Below are 17,830 nucleotides of genomic sequence, written 5' to 3' on the forward strand. Positions count from 1 at the left end.
ACTAAACATATTCCTCCTAAGTTCTTTGCATTCACCAATGAGCTTGAGAAGAATAAATGTATTGATGTTCGTCACATTCAATCAAGTGAAAACTCATCAGATCTCTTCACAAAGGCACTTCCTACGTCAATATTCAGAAAGCACATATATAATATTGAGATGCGCAATCTACGAAATTTGTGAAGAATTGTTCGTGTCAACATGAGGGGGAGTTTACGTGACTACACTCTTTTTCTCTTACTATGGTTTTTATCCCATTGGGTTTTTCCTAGTAAGGTTTTTAACGAGGCAGTATAAAAACACGTAATGAAGACAATCATTATAATCATCATCACAAGGGGGAGTGTTGAAAAATAATATTTAAAATGTGTGTATTGAATATTTGAATGTTGAATATTTGAATGTTGAAAATAAGAGTTGTAAAAATTAGAAATTTGTGTGTGATGATGTAGGTAATGATGTATTTTATTTTTGGATTATTTGTAAAGAAATTCTATAAATAGGCTCACAATTGAGTAGAGAGAAAAATATTATAAAGTGTGTTGTTTGGTAAATTTTGAGAGTTTGAGATTTTTACTTTTTACCATAAATTTTTTCTTTTTCACAACAATTAATCAGTTTTTTTTCCTGGTAAAAAACCAGTTTTGCCCGTTGTCACTTTCTCAATTGCGATGTTTTAAGGTTCCTTGTTCAGTTCTTTCGTATTCATCCTACGCATGAGAGGCAGAACATGTGGCAAAATCATACTTCAATTTTTTTTTTCGGTGGTTATTTTAATTATTAAGAAATGGGTTTCCTATCTTGACAATATATTTCAGGTAAATTTGAGTTTGTGTTAATTTTCATGGAATTTTGGTTGACACAGTAATATCAGGTACAAATGCCCTCTATCCTTCTCAAAACTCACTGATTTTGGTTGACACAAAGTAATTTGGTGAAAGTTCAGTTATTTGTCTATTCTGAAATTTGTTATGTTTTTCCTTTTTACTTTAATTAACTTCTTATTATTATGTTATCGATTTCTTTAACCGAAATAAATTCTATAATGAGGCTTTTAGTCAAACTATCTCCATCCTTTTAGAAGATCTGTACGGGTTGCTCTTGCTGGCAGCAGGAAATTGGGGGGTTAAATTTTTTGTCCTAATGGATTATCATTTGATGCTTCGCTTTCTATACTTTGATATGTTATTAGACATTGGAAAAGTGATTAGGAAAATTAATTTGTAGATCTACATAGGACTAGAGAATGGCCTATTTTACCACACACGACATTGGTATAAAATGAAAGATTAACTCGAGACACTTGAAAAATGAAGGACTATTATCCTTGGAAAGACTGTATAGGTAATTTTTAAAAATTCATCCAATCTCTCTTCTGGATCCGTCCGTGCTCAGACAAACAATCTGGAGTTGGAACCCATTGCAACGTAGAAAATTTGGACGAACTAAGCTGTTGAACATTATACAATTTGAAAACACAATGAAGCTATAAATAAAAATCTGATGATGTATCTATCAGATTTACAAAATAAACAGGATCGTGAAGTTTGCATTATCGTCAACAACATGACGTCTACACTCGGCCTAGCTACAGAATATGTACCACGCAATTACTTTCTCAACATGGACACCTAAATACCAACTACATTTTGAGCAAAAAGCGATGCAGCAATCACATTATGATGCAGCGTCTCCTTTCCTCAGATGGTTGAGTGGTAGCTTGTTGGTTCCTGTTGGACTCGGATGGGTTGTATGTAAATTCCGAGGTATCGAGACCATACTGTTAAACAAGCACTGAATCTGTTACTATGCATGTGGGAATAATTCTCCATGAATATGGATGTCCGATAGAAAAAAAATATTCAGTGCAACACCACAAAGAGCAAACATTAGTGGCAATATAGCACTTCCCTGTTGTATAAAAAGTCACAAGGTATCTCACAATATCGAAATTACTACACCAACAAAGGTGGTAACTATTTGGTCATGGTTACGAAACTACTAAAAATGGAGCCTTTATGCCCCATTAAGTTTTGGAAAAACCTCACTGAAAAACTTCCTTGGAATCGACTCAAACAAAATCATGAGATGTTCAAAAGTTATACAAGCAAAATTGTAAGAATCAACACTCTCTTGAGGATGGTATAAGCATTTAAGCAAATGCCTTCATAAAATGGCATATGATTGGCATATATGTTCTGCAAATCGCCCAAGGAAAAATCTCAAACTCTCCTCAAAACATAAGATGAAGTTTATCACCACTCACAGAGGGGCTCATCGGTAGCATACATAAGGTTGTGCATCTTATAAGGTAGACCAGAGAAATACAAGGAGAGCAGCAAATTATCAGATGTAAGAAAGAAGTTTAATGAGAAAAAGACTTGGCAACAGTAAAAGATGTTTCAGTTGTAAGAACATAAAGACCACCTACTCGTAATTCTGCCAGTAATCACAAGAGAGATGATCTTCTTGCTTAATCCCAATGCTCCATATTTTTATATGCAAAATAATATTTATTGTCAATAACAAAAACTTATGGCAGGTAGCGGCAATTGTTCCTTCTATTCCACGTGACTGCAAACGGGACCGATGACAAATACGTAATATTTTGGAAATTGCATGGTAAAATCTGCAATATGCCTTCACCATTAGTTATAGTTTTAGGTGCAATGGATATCACTCAATATTCTAAGTGGTATCACATCTATGGTCGAATGTTCGCTTCATATGAGTTCCAAGTTGAGACAACTGTTGGGATGTAGATTAATGAGTTGTAGCAATTGCCCCTACCATACTATGTAGCCGCCTACATAAACAATGATAAAAAGTAATGATGTGGTGGTTGTATGGCGTAAAGAGGTTAGAATTACACACTTGTTATTAGCTGAATTACACACTTACCAAGGTCTCAAAAAACCAATGGAACAAGGAAACGGAACAAAGCCAAAACAGAATCATTTCTGATTTCGGTTGTATTTTAATCGAAGTTTTAATGCTTTAAATTGTAAGGATCAAGAAAAAAATTGCAGTGCGGCTCACAGGATCAACAAATAATTCAAACAAGAAAATTTAATTATTAAGAAGTGGTATTGTGGGTAGTGCAAAATGTTACGAATATTCCTTTTTATATTAAAAAAATGAAATATAACTTCAAGTTTATGTTGGATATTATTTTTCTCAAAATCATGTTTTTGCACATATATAAACATGATAATCAATATGCGGAAATAGATCGAGCAATACCTCCGACCAATGAATAATTTCTCAACTGATTTTCCACCGATTGAAGCCTTCTAAGTACTTCACGCCCTCTGTAGATGATGTATATTTCTTATGAGATGTATGCTTAGGGACCTCAATCACCTCTATTTATATGTGTTTCTCATACCATCAACGAGAAAAGTCGGGAGTCTGAATGTCAAAAGAAGAGGCGCATGATGTCTCGATTGTCAAAAATTTGAGGCTGCATGTACCATTCGTAAAAAATGGTAGGCTTCTTGGTCGTCGCCAATTCATACACGCTACTTTTTTAAATATGTGTCATATTTCTTACATTCTCCCACTTGACACATATATCTTATTTACCATAGGAGAAAATAAAATACATGAATCATGGCGATAGGTCATCTAAAAACGATTATTATCTTCCATATATCACAATGTATTATATCTCTCAAATAACTTAATAAATAAACCCTATGTTTATTCGAGGTTCAACTTTATTGATATTTCTCAAATCAATGAACGTGTAAACAACAAATATGAGAAAATATCACATCATAGTTTCATTAACTTTGTTCTTACAACAAAATTATATAAAGGAACCAAGTCCCATTTTTTCTGTATGATCCTTGAATTTCAATGGTGACATGCTTTTAATCAAATGATCTGCAATCATCAATTCAGTGCCAATGTGTTCGATAAGTAACTTCTTATTATCTTTAACACGTTCTCGTATGACTAAATACTTACTGTCGATGTGCTTGCTTCGACTACCACTTTTGTTATTTTTAGCCATAAAAACAGTAGCTGAATTGTCACAATATATTCTTAATGGCCTAGATATAGAATCCATAATTCCAAGCCTCGAAATGAAACTCTTCGACCATACCATGTGAGGTTGCCTCAAAACAAGATACAAACTCAGCTTCCATAGTGGAAGTAGCAGTCAATGCCTGCTTTGCACTTCTCCAAGTTACAGCTCCAGCAACTAGCATGAAAATATATCTTGAAGCGGATTTTCGTTAATCAATGCAGCCAGCGTAGTCTGAATAAGAGTAGCCAACTACTTCCAAATTCTCAGTTCGTCTGAACATAAGCAACATATAATCTTTGGTCCTTTGAAGGTATCTCATGACTTTTTTTGCAGCTTTCCAGTGATCTAAACCTGAATTACTCTGATATCTTCCTCACATCCCAACAATAAATGCAATGTCAGGTCTAGTGCAAACCTGAGCATACATTAAGCTTCCGACAGCAGAAGCATAAGGAATGTTTTTCATTTGTTCCTGCTCTAAATCATTCTTTGGGCATTGGCTCAAATTGCATTTATCGTCTTTCACTTTCACAACGGGAGCTATACTTCGTGCTCAATTTTTCATCCGATATCTCTCTAAAACTTTGTTGATATAGGTTTCTTGAGACAGACCTAGAATACCTAGAATTATGTCTCTATGTATCTTAATGCCAATGACATAAGATGCATCGTCCATATCCTTCATATCAAAGTGTTTAGAGAGGAATTGTTTCACCTCATATAACAGACCCTTATCATTGGTTGCAAGTAATATATCATCCACATATAGAATAAGAAAACAAATCTTGCTCTCATTGATCTTCTGGTATATACATTGATCAATGGGGTTCTCAACGAATCCCAATGAAGAGATAACATCATGAAATTTTAAATATCATTGACGGAAAGCTTGTTTCAATCCATATATATATTTCTTAAACTTACAAACCAATTGCTCACCAATACTAGAGAAAAATCCTTCAGGTTGTTTCATATAAATCTCTTCCTCTAGTTCTCAATTGGGAAAAGCTGTTTTCACATTCATTTGTTGCAAATCTAAGTCAAAATGAGCAACCAATGCTAGAATGATACAAGGAGAATCTTTTTAGATACAGGGGAATTAGTCTCCTTATAATCGATTCCTTCCTGCTAAGTGAATCCTTTAGCAACGAGTCTTGCTTTATATCTTTCAATATTGCCTAATGAGTCTTTCTTTGTTTTGAAGACTCATTTATATCCAATGGCTTTTACACCATTAGGCAACTGAACAAGATCCCATAATCCATTAACTGCCATATATTTCATCTCTTCTTTCATAGCATCAAACCACAGTTTTGACTCATTAAAACTCAAGGCTTGTGAAAACGTTTCAGGATCGTTTTCGGCTCCGATGTTAAAGTCCGATTCTCGTAAATACACAACATAATCACTAGATATTGCCGATCTTCTTATTCTAGTAGATCTTCTAAGTTTGTTTGGTTGATCAACAATTTCTTGTTGTTCTTCGTTAACAACTTGATCTACTGGATTTTCATAAGCGATTTGTGAAACTTCAGTAACTGGTTGTCTAACACCCATTTGGTCTTGAGGGGTGTGAAAAACGACCAATCTGTCATTTGAATAAGAGGGTTGTGCATTAATGTGATCATTCTCAAAAACTATGTCATGATCACTCCCATTAATCAAGTCATTTTCAAGAAATTTTGCATTTCTTGATTCCACAATTCTAATGTTGTGAGATGGACAATGGAATATGTACCATTTGGATTTTTTGGCATACCCGGTGAAAAATCCATTATAGTTATTGGGTCCAGTTTCTTTTCATGTGGGTTGTAAACTCTTATTTCTGAAGAACAACCCCAAATGCGTATATGTTGCAAACTCGGTTTCCCACCTTTAAATAATCCAAACGGCGTCTTTGAGAAAGTCTTAGTTGTCACTCGATTTAATATTTACACAGCTGTCTTACGAGCTTCAGTCCACAATGATTTAGGAAGTTTGGAGCTACTAAACAAGCTCCTCTAAACAAATAATGTTTGATTTCTCCTCTCAGCTATGCCATTTTGGTCCGGAGAACCAGGCATAGTGTATTGGGCAACAATCCTATGTTTCTGGATAAACTTCGCAAACGGAATAGGTGCCTGTCCATTCTCAGTGTATTTACTATAATATTCTCCACCTCTATCTGTTCTCACGATCTTAATTTGTTTATGACATTGCTTCTCCACTTCAGCCTTAAAAACCTTAAAGGCTTCAAGTGCTTTGTTTTTATTATGAAGCATGTAGATATACATGTATCGTGAATAATCATCAACGAATGAGATGAAGTATTCGGACTTTGCATGTCCATATCTGGACAACAAATATCTGAATGTATGATTTCTAATATTTCTGTACTCTTCTTGGCACCTTTTTTTTAGACTTATTGGTCTGCTTTCCATTAATGCAGTACACACAAATCTCAAAATCAGTAAAATCTAAAGTATTGAGTACTCCATCATTTACTAATCTTTTAATTCTTTCTATGGAGATGTGTCCCAATCTCCGTGACATAGTATAGAGGAATCTTCATTTATAACACATCTTTTAATACTTCATTGAACATGCATAGTGGTTATTATTTTATAAAAAAATAGAGAAAAGACCATCAACAATTATACCATTTCCAATAAGATTTGATTAATAATATTTGATTTATAAAACAAATTTATTGATTTATTCAAAAACTGAAAGAAATAACCAAGAGGTACAAGTTTTGAAACTGAAATTAAATTCCTAGAAAAACTAGGAACATAAAAGGTCTTTTTCAATTTTAAAATATAACCACTATTCAACACTAATCAGCAAGTCCCAATAGCCTCCACATGCGAAGACATCTTGTTTCCTGAATAGATGCTCCACTCATTTTCTATTGGCTTCCTTATGTTTTGCATACCCTGCAAGATATTTGTAACATGGATTGTAGAATCAGAATCAATCCACCATGTAATAAATCATATCAACCATATTAGATTCATTACAGACAAATGAAGTAGGAATACCTTTCTTTTCAAGCCAATCCTTAAAGTTATTGCAATCCTTCTTCATGTGTCCCGTCTTTTTACAGAAGAAACACTTGGATTCTTTCTTGATGTCAGGTTGAGGTGGAATTATTCCTTTCCCTTTTCCCTTGACTTTGGCTTGTTTCTTAAATTTTTCTTGTGTAGTCATAAAGACATTATCACTTTGTTTCCATCAACAGTCTTCCTTCCTCTTGAACAAACATGGTCATTAATTCATTAATTGACCATTTATCCTTATGTGTGTTGTAGGAAATTTTGAAGGGTCCATATTGCTGTGGAAGATTGCATAAAATGTAGTGCACAAGAAAAGTCTCAGACATTTTCACTTCAAGTGTCTTGAGCCGAACCGCTGTCCCGCATCTTCATGATGTGCTCTCGTACACCTTTCACACTGGTGAGCCTTAATGAAGAGAATTCCATAATTAGTGTGTTAGCAAGTGCCTTATCTGAAGACTGAAATTGTTCATCAATAGTCCTCAGTAATTCTCTGACATTATTATGCTGATCGACAGAACCATGCATACCAGCAGAGATTTTGGTCTTTATGAACATTACGCAGAGTCGATTAGATCGCTCCCATGTTTCATAAAGATCAACATCATCCGGAATGCTGTTTTCAGTAATAGCAGATGGTTCGTCTTTCCGTATAGCATAATCAATATCCATCCACCCCAACTGAAGAAGAATTCTTTCTTTCCATATTTTATACTTATCGCCCTTTAGTTCGGGAATGTCACATTTCATATCAGAAAAACTCGTAGGTTCATAACTGCACAAAATATCATATGCTTAAAATTTTGAGACAATATCATGTTTTACCAATGTAATTAATGTTTTAAAAATCTAGTGACATAAAATTTTCTTGTGGGCTAAAATTCTAATTCAATAAGATTTTTTTCTGTAACTTTATGATAAAACTATCAAAATGTATTTTCCTTAACTCCTGTGGTAAATTAAGAAAAATATAATTTGATATTTTAACCTAATTACTAATATAAATATAATAAAAATCCTTGTGGGGTAAAATTTATTATGTTTATATAATTAATTACAATTGATGTCCATTATGTGATCCAAATACACTTAATGCATAATTTTTCATAATTAAGGAAGATGTGGCTATTCCTCAATTATTTAAAATTATACGGTTCACGGGACAAAATTTTGGCTTTACTTTAATACTTTATATAATAATTATTTAGTAACATAATCAACATTTTCCAAGAGTACTCACAGGCAATATAGGTAGTGCTAAGACCTTTTAAATACCTAACTCTTAGTCAGAGCAACATTCCTCAGGGAGACCAGTGGCAAGTCAAGGCATTTTAAACTGATCTATGAAGATTTCCCTCAGATCATGTTTTCTTATGTCACCTTATAATTATTATTAAACTTAATTATCAACATTTTTGTTAATCTTTATAAGCCAAAATTTTTCATTAAATAACTTTATATTCACTTAATATGAACAAATACGTTCCCCGTCAGTTTTTCTCTTCAATCAGAGTAGTGATAAAGTGAGGATCAGATTTACGTGAAAATGTGGGCTCCTCATCAGTTTTTCTTTTATCAGAGTAATGATAAAGTAAGGATTATTTGTTCATTTGTGAACATCTGAAATATTTTATTTTATAATATTATATTAACATCTTACTTGAAATGTTCATTTCAGATTATAAACAACTTAATATAATTTAATATGAACATAATGTGAATAGTGATGTACCAATTATTATTATTATTTTACTATTATTTGCATTTTAAATTTTAAGAATAAATGCAAACATAATATTAAATTTGCATGTACACATCAAACACTTATCCATAATATTTGACATTATATCTAACATGCAAATTAATTTTTAAACATGTATTAGAAATTACGTAGAACTTGGAATTATTATAATGTGTACAAATTATTTAACCAAATGCTATATCCTTGAAGTTCTTCCTTGAAGTCTTGAAGATGACAATATTCAGTTTTCTAAATTTTAAAATAAATTTTGAGAACAGAAATTTTCATTATCAAAGTTTCTGAAAATTTTTATTTTGGCCGGAGGATGAAGAAGAAGAGTTCGAAAGTTTGCAATTTATGATTGTGGCAATTGAATTCAGCAGCTATAATTCAATTATTCAGACAAAGCGTTCAAAATATTAAATTGAAAGAAGACCCACACTTCTTTAATTTTTTAATTCTCCAATTCTTCAATTGTCGGTAAATGTGTTATTTTATTATTATTATTTTTTAAAAAAATAATAATAATTAAAATAAATAAAAAAATTAATGTGTGACTCACACCAATTTGACAATTGTAAGCCATTGTCAGTAACAATTTAGTTTTTTATTATTTTTTTAAAAATAAAAAAAATAATAAACTATTTTAATGTGTCATTAAGTTATATCTATAATTCGATATACATATAGCATTTGGTTAACTATTAAGTTATATGTATAATTCGGTATACATATAGCATTTGGTTAATTATTAAGTTATATGTATAATTCGGTATACATATAGCATTTGGTTAACTATTAAGCTATATGTATAATTCGATATACATATAGCATTTGGTTAGCACATTAAAATAATTTATTTATTTATTATTATTATTTTTTTATTTTTAAAAAAATAATAAAAAACTAAATTGTTACCGACAATGATTTGCAATTGTCAAATTGGTGAGTCCCACACTAATTTTTTTTAAAATTATTATTATTATTATTTTAAAAAAAATAATAATAATAATAAAATAACACATTTACCGACAATTGAAAAATTGGAGAATTGAAGACGTGTGGGTCTTCTTTCAATTTAATATTCTGAAAGCAGAGAATTGAAGACGTGTGGGTCTTCTTTCAATTTAATATTCTGAATGCTTTGTCTGAATAATTGAATTATAGCTGCTGAATTCAATTGCCGCAATCATAAATTGCAAACTTTCGAACTCTTCTTCTTCATCCTCCGGCAAAAATAAAAATTTTAAGAAACTTTCGTAATGAAAATTTTTGTTCTCAAAATTTATTTTAAAAAATCAGAAAACTGAATATTGTCATCTTCAAGACTTCAAGAAAGAACTTCAAAGTGCAACCGAGAACAAAATTCTCAAGTAAGTTTCTTAATATTATTACGTCCGTCGTCAAATTTCAAGTTTCTTACGCAAAAACTTCAGAAAATTCTTTTATGATTTCGTATTTTCAGAAAATGAAAACAAATTTTCAAGGTAGTGGTATCACGGCTCTGATACCAAATTTTAGATATTTTTTCTCAAAATCATATTTCTGTACATATATAAACATGATAATCAATATGGGGAAATAGATCGAGCATTAACCTCCGGCCATTGAATAATTTGTAATTCTTCTGATTTTCCTCCGATTGAAGCCCTCTAAGCACTTCACGCTCTCTGTAGATGGTGTATATTTCTTATGAGATGTGTGCTTAGGAACCTCAGTCACATCTATTTATAGGCGCTTCATATACCATCAACGAGAAAAGTTGAGAGTCTGAATGTCAAAAGAAGAGGCGCATGCCGTCTCAATTGTCAAAAATTTGAGGCTGCATGTACTGTGTTCGTAAAAAATGGTAGGCTTCTTGGCCGTCGCCAATTCCTACACGCTACTTCTTTTAATATGTGTTATTTTTCTTACAGTTTAATCATATAAATCAAATAATTTATGTTATAAAGTTCAGTTGTCTGTGTATACATTATATCTTAAAATTTAAGATGGGTTTACACCAGTTATGGGTCAATGGTTCTAACACCCTCAGTTTCAATTCCAATAATTGAACCAACTGTGAACCATAAAATGGCCAGTTATATCTAATGCATGCTCAAAGCAAGCATTTGGGTGCCATTTTCAATGGTCCTGACTTCCACATGTAAAACAAACTCCATCTCCTAAAATCTCAACACTTAGCGCATGTAGAGGACAGCAAAATGTTGGAAAACTTAAACAACTTGCAACAGCTCCTCAGCGCTGCACTTAAGTTCCATTCCATTCAGATTGCGCTTCTTGTCCACTCTTTTGCAGCTAATATCACCAAATGTACATCATACACCACAAGAACAGGATGATTCACTTCCAAAACCGTACTGGTTGTGAACAAACAAAATATTGTATGACCACATGTCATTTTCAATCACTTATGTAAACCATTTCACATTAAACAAAATATTAATGCTTTGGAAGAAAGAAGAGAAGGACAAACTCAAAACTAGAGATGTAGAAGAAATGTTGCACCTTTTCCCGCATACGGGTACTCCAAGCATCATTCCTACTTGGACGCTGATCAGGAGCACCGGCAACAGGGACTCCCGTGGCTGGAGCAGGATTCCTGTTTATAAATGGTTGACGGATCTGTTGCCTGGGCCCCCCAACATACTCATCATCACTGCCATATTGTGCTGGTCTATTAGCAGCCCTTACAACAAGTGCTAACAAAAATACAAGGGCCTGCGATTTCATACAGTTAAAACAATGGGGTAAGTAAAGGGATCAAACAACAAATATTCACTAGAATTTTCTTCTTAGCATTAATGCTCATAAAATTGGGGTTAGAACGAAAATATCCAACATTCAGGAGATAAAAACCACAGTAACCTCAGAAATAAATCTGATTATAGTAGGATATTATCATCGGCACAGAGGAACATGACCCCAAAGTTGATCTGAAATGAGGGGCTTGATGTGAAATAAAATATATAATAGCAAACTTAATGGCAGAAATTGATCCTACGATTACAATTTTTCCAAGCAATATTAACTTTATGCATATACAAGGACATACAATGATGCTTTTAAGCACACTGAGTCACATGCATAAGCATTCGGTCATTAAAAAATCCCCTCTAGCCTTACCTCGAATATAACAATCCCCAGAGCGACCCATCTGATTATTTTCCAGTGCTGGTCCACAAATTGATATATCATATCAAAATTTCCTGTTCGGTCAACTGGAATATCCTGTTGATTTTGATCATTATCAGACTCACAAAATTATTGTTTTGCAATGACAGAGGCCAAGCAAGGTAAAGCATACCTCTTTCCAGCTTTTGTCAAAAAACAGAAAAGCAGCAGCCCCAAGCTCTACCAGTATCAAAAGGATCACAAGTACTGAATACTTTATTACCTTAAGGAAAGCTATCATTCTCGTGATAAAAATTTAAAATGCAATACCCATCTATAAAAGTATGTGACAAAAAAATGTAAAAACTATCATGACATACAAGGATTTTACTGTCCAATTTCATTCATCTTCATCCCGAGCAAACAGATTATAGTCGATAATATTCTTCTTGCCAATGGTCAAAGTGTTACTAGATTCTAACATGTGTTTTCAAAGAGCTATAGAGGACATATCAATGTCATTTTTGGTAAAAGATGATGACTGAATCCTCAATTCTTGCAACCTCAGAATTCCACTAAAGCAAAAGCTTCAGGATTAGGTCAACTAGATAAAAATTGTCAAATATGGATACACAACCTCACAATTAATCATTGTAGCCATATAAAAAATAAAAGGGGATAATACAGTTAGCATATGCGATTAAATATAAAAGATCACATCACTAGGAAGGATACACAGATGAGGCAGCACCCATTCCGTGCAGCAGTTCCAATGCATCCACAACAAGCAATGACAACAAGTACGACACCAATGCCAATGAAAAGATATATAAACCTACCAACAGATTGTTTGACCATTAGCACTATCACTGCATGAGAACAAGCATCCAGATAAAAGAGACAGATGAAAGTAATATATTGGGTTGAGAGAGCCATTATGAATAATATAGAACACGCATAACTTAGCCGCTCCATTTGTGCTCATGATAGCATGGAACACAAAATTAGCCATCACTCTCACAAAACATACTTTCATACTCCAAAGCCCATCTAGATGCATACAAAGAAAATCACGAAGACATAACTTATACATGCATGGTGGCACGGAACACAAAAACAAACTTGAACAACAGTTGTTCTTCATACCACGCCTTAGGCAGCTTATCAAAGATGCTATCAGCTACAGGGACCACCAATAGCATGGGTCGGCCAAGCTGGACGAGCTCCATATTAGAAGACGCATTGGTAGAATCATTGACAGTGGAAGCGTCAGTTTTATACTCAACGAAGAGGTATACTCCATAGCCAATCATGCCAAGACCCACGAGGATTAACAAGGAGTTTAGAACCTTCAGCAGGCATTCCCAGAAAGTCTTACACCCCATTCCTATGGCAACTTCGAAAAAGTAACTTTATATATATGCCCTTTATTATAAGATGTATATTCATACACATCAACCAACTCTCTCTGCTTCCTGCAAGGAAAATCCACCAACCATTTCTTCAGAAATATCACAAATTAATCAGAATTTACTCCCAAAAAACTCCAACCAGAAAAACCGTGAACACTCAACACAGTACCAGAAAAAGTATCAAGATATCGAATTAGAATTTAATATCTAAAATAAAGAAAGTGGAGCGGAATCCATCGAAAGTTTCATAACAAAAATAATGCCAAATTTATTTATGTGATCCACACATGAGGATTTCACTTCAATAGAATCAAATTCAGCCAAGAATTGAACTACAGAAACAGATAAACAGTTACATGAGAAGGAAAAAAATGAAAAAGATCGAAGGCGAGAGCGGCGAGCTTAGCTTACAGGATATGTCTGAATGATGGTCGAAAGATTCCGAATGGCCGAGAGAAATGCTGGATAGGTATGGATATTTAGTAATTATGATATAATTATAATGTAATATAAATATAACTAATATATTCATCAAAAAACAGATATTAATATTGAATTAATATTAAAAATGGAAGACATTATCCTAATTCGTATTTCAGATAAATCCGGATGCAATCGTAGCTTATATAAACTTGAATTTATGTTCTAAATAAAATCCGGTGTAACCGTAGTTCATGTAAACTTGAACGAACTTTTTTATTTATTTAACGTTAAGATGTGAACTCACGACTCTCGCGTTGTTCTCCAAATTCTTTGATATTATATGTGTATCTACAGTGGAAAAATATATCTTATTTCCCTTATATATACTGTTTTTGGCCTTAAAATATATGTGAACGATGGCAAAAAAATTAATAGCGGAATTGACATTTGAGTACATTTCAGCATTTTTTTACAAATAAATATAATATCGGTTCCAAAACAATATTATGTAATTTAAGAAATGAAATATAAGCATGATGTGACCGAATTTAAAAATATTTTAATTGTGTTCATGCCCTTTTAATAATTTAATGAATGTTATAATAGTAAATTGCTTAAATTTATGGGACTTCACATATTATTAAATATACTATATTTTGATTCTTTGCATTTAAAATGGACAAAATTACATTCAGTGTTTTTGTTAAATTCCACCTTAAAAATTAATAATTTTAAAGCACAATTTTTACATAGTTATTTATTTTTAATTTTGGTAAAATTTTTTTGAATTACAAACTATTTTGTTTATTTGATACATAAAATAAAACAAGCTAATCATTTTAAATAGATAAGTTAAAAAAAATTGAAATAATGTGTAGAAATTTATTATTATATGTCATATAAATTATTCAACCTAATAAATTTAATCTCACTCTTTTATAGACAACAAAGTGTAATATTAGAGAACTAAAAATATTTTGATATATTTTAAAAATAAAATAGTTTTCAAAATATCTAATTTTCGCACTTTTGTTTGCAACTAAAATGTTTGATTTAGAAAGAATATATAAAAAATAAATATTCAAACTCTGCATATAACAATTATAAAAATTGAGAATGGTTTGAAGATTATTCATTTAGTTCATAAATTAAGCGTATTTATTTTCTTAATAAATCTTACATAATCTATTCCTAAATCATTTGATTCTCTCAATTCTAGTATTTAATAATTTAATAAAAAGTTATGATAGTAAATTGTTCAAATTTATATATTTGCTCAGTAAATCTTACATAATCAATTCATAAATTATCTGTTTCTATCAATTCAATATTATACATTTAGGCTGCATTTGGTACGTGTGATAGGATAAGTAAATGATTAATAATTAGAGTGATTAAAAAATGAGATATATGGATTAATAGTATAGTGGGATAAATAACATGGTGTTTGGTATGATTTTAAAATGATGGATTAATTTTGTAAATTTTATTGTAATGACCAAAATGCCCCAAATACTAATTAAATATATATTTTTAACATAATTGGATAGATAATTAAATATTTATAATTATAATTTACATTTATTAAAATTAATTTAAATATATTTATTAGAAATAAATTTGTAAATATGTATTTACTTTAATAATTAAAATAGCAATAATATTTTGAATGTTAATGTTAAATAAAATTTTAGTAATAATTACAATATTATTGTTTTTTTTAAAATAATTTGATAGATAATTAAATATTTATAATTAATAATTAAAATAGTTGTAATATTTTGAATATTAATTTTAGTGTTAAATAAAGTTTAGTAATATTATAATATTATTGTTTTTTTAAATAATTATAAATATTCTTACAATAATTAAATAGATAATTAAATATTTATAACTAAAATTTATGTTTATTAAAATTAATTTAAATATATTTAATATAAATATATTTGAAAATATTACGGTAATCATTAAACACAATAAATTAGAATTTAATAAATATTTATCTTCATAAGAGATAAGAGCATAAAAATGTAATTTGTGGTGTGTTGATAACTTATCCCACTTAATTTGTTAGATTAATAATCAAATAATTAATCATAAAATTAGGTCTTAAACCGGGTCAAAATGATTATTAATATATCTTAAAATTTTAACCAAACATTAGATAAGTATGTGATTATTCATTTATCCTTATTTAATCACATCAACCAAACACACCCTTAGTGTCACCATTATCCTGATCCCATACATTATTATTTATATGTAGATCTTTAGTGATATGATCTCATTAATTTTTATTCGTGAGACGAATCAACCCAACCCAACCCGTTATTAAAGTGTAATACTTTTAACATAAAAATAATATTTTTATATGTAACCCAAATTAAATATCTATCTTATAAAATTTACTCGTGAGACTGTCTCACATAAATTTTTGTAATTATTTTAAGCTGAATATAAGTAAAAGAAATGTCATTTGATTTATTACCTTACAAAGAAAAAATACATTGATTTAAATATAAAAAATAATACTACTAAAATTCTCATCTTCTGCCTACATGACTCAAAATAAATATTCGAAATCCACAATATGCCGACTACTGTTGTCACAAAAATAAAAGAAACAGACAAAGAAAGATGAAAACAAGAGTTAAAAATATTTTAAGTTTCATGTTGGTCGCATAAAGAATATGTAACAATGATGAAAGATTTCTCAAAAAAAAAATGATAATGAAACGTGCAGATATTTTAAATTATTTGTGAGATTGAACGTTTGTCTCTTTATTAAAAGTTATAGTTGGTGGTAATGATACAACTTAAATTTTTTAAACAACACAGCAGTCTAAGCACTATGGTTCGATCGATCTACTCAGTAGTGACAATTATTTCACCTCAACAATGTATCTCACAATAATTGCACTTATTGTTAATCAATGAGAATTGAACACATGACCTTGACTTTGATACTAATTGTTAGGATTGAAGCCAAAATTTAGAAAGAGGTTAATAAATTTAGCCAAAAATATATATATTTTAGTTGGGTTAGCAATACTGAAATTGATTATTGTTAGTAAAGTTTTTAGTAAGTCAAACAATTGACATGCGCGGAAGTAAGCTTACTGAAATTTTTTCAACAAGTGACTCAATAGAAATGAGTGAAGAAAAGACAAATTAATTTGAATGCGAAATTGTTTATGGATGTTAAAAGATTTCAATACTCCTACGTCACCTTTTCTTACTCGCGGAATGCTTGCACTAAAAGACTTTGGTAATTACAAGTAGTTTTAAATCACCTACTTATGCAGGACTTAAACATTGTCTGACTGAAACTCTTAGTAAAAACTCTGATCTAAAGACTTTCTAGAAGAAATATTCTTAGTTTCAATTACGAATAGTACTGAAAACTTCGAAGGAAAAATTTGATCATTGAACTGATATGATAATGATTTATCGGGGTGTGCTGATTTTTGAGTTGGACTTTGAAAGCTTTATAAAGAGAGTATCAATTTTCTTTATATGATCGAAAGTCAGAAGTATTTTTTATTGAAGTGAACTGATCTATTTTACCTACAATTGGCAACAATAACCTGTTCAAAATATATCTATTGATGAATATAGATGTTCTTGTTGTTAGATCATCGTCCTTTCTGATATATGAAAAATTCTGACTGCAGCTTTGAACCTTAATCACTTGATTGGTAAATGTGGAGAGCTTTATCAGTTGACTCTATTTGTAATACAATTAGAATATTATTATATTCGATAGTAAATCTTAAATATTTTAATCATTGATCAGACTGATTTACCAGAAAGTTAAAATATTTTATTTTGATTGATAAACTATCAATGGATCTAAATCAATTGACTCAGAATCAGTTTAGCTAACATTATCTTTCACACTTGATTTATCAGTTATTGAAGGATCGTGTGCTGGGCATCTTGAGGTACTTCAAACACAATATTCTCCAGGAGCTACAATAGCTCGTGTTCTAAGAATATTTACACTGATGAATTAGATCGAGTTTGATATTAAATCAAATGAAAAACACTCGAAGTAATCATTCGTTAA

At 31.0% G+C, this 17,830-nt stretch overlaps 1 protein-coding gene and 1 long non-coding RNA gene across 3 annotated transcripts; one reads left to right on the forward strand and one right to left on the reverse strand.

Annotated features, from left to right (window-relative positions):
• Positions 1-1,439: 1,439 nt before the first annotated feature.
• LOC142526769 (tobamovirus multiplication protein 2A-like) lies at positions 1,440-13,836 on the reverse strand. 2 transcript variants are annotated; one of them, XM_075631346.1, is made up of 7 exons: positions 13,750-13,836; positions 13,073-13,401; positions 12,662-12,761; positions 12,120-12,200; positions 11,939-12,043; positions 11,321-11,533; positions 1,440-1,780 (listed from the first exon to the last, which is right to left on the reverse strand). In XM_075631346.1, exons 2-7 carry the CDS (start codon positions 13,309-13,311, stop codon positions 1,673-1,675), a joined length of 846 nt encoding a protein of 281 aa, XP_075487461.1. In that variant the 5' UTR covers positions 13,312-13,401; positions 13,750-13,836; the 3' UTR covers positions 1,440-1,672. The 2 variants fall into 2 exon arrangements, with proteins under 2 accessions (XP_075487461.1, XP_075487462.1); XM_075631347.1 differs by lacking the exon at positions 1,440-1,780 and adding an exon at positions 10,777-11,172.
• LOC142526770 (uncharacterized) lies at positions 1,788-2,539 on the forward strand. The gene is made up of 2 exons (XR_012815349.1): positions 1,788-2,098; positions 2,271-2,539. It is a non-coding gene; the product is annotated as an uncharacterized LOC142526770 (long non-coding RNA).
• Positions 13,837-17,830: the final 3,994 nt, after the last annotated feature.

The sequence above is a fragment of the Primulina tabacum genome, chromosome 15 (genome assembly GCF_025594145.1).
Source record: "Primulina tabacum isolate GXHZ01 chromosome 15, ASM2559414v2, whole genome shotgun sequence".
NCBI lineage: Eukaryota > Viridiplantae > Streptophyta > Magnoliopsida > Lamiales > Gesneriaceae > Primulina > Primulina tabacum.

What these genes read in the sequence shown, in the direction of transcription:
- LOC142526769 (XM_075631346.1), bottom strand. Translation starts at nt 13,311, where the DNA reads ATGGGGTGTAAGACTTTCTGGGAATGCCTGCTGAAGGTTCTAAACTCC. An exon ending in TTGACAAAAGCTGGAAAGAG is followed by an intron (nt 12,044 to 12,119) that starts GTATGCTTTACC and finishes CAAAATCAACAG; the next exon opens with GATATTCCAGTTGACCGAAC. An exon ending in GTACCCGTATGCGGGAAAAG is followed by an intron (nt 1,781 to 11,320) that starts GTGCAACATTTC and finishes CTTGTTTAACAG; the next exon opens with TATGGTCTCGATACCTCGGA.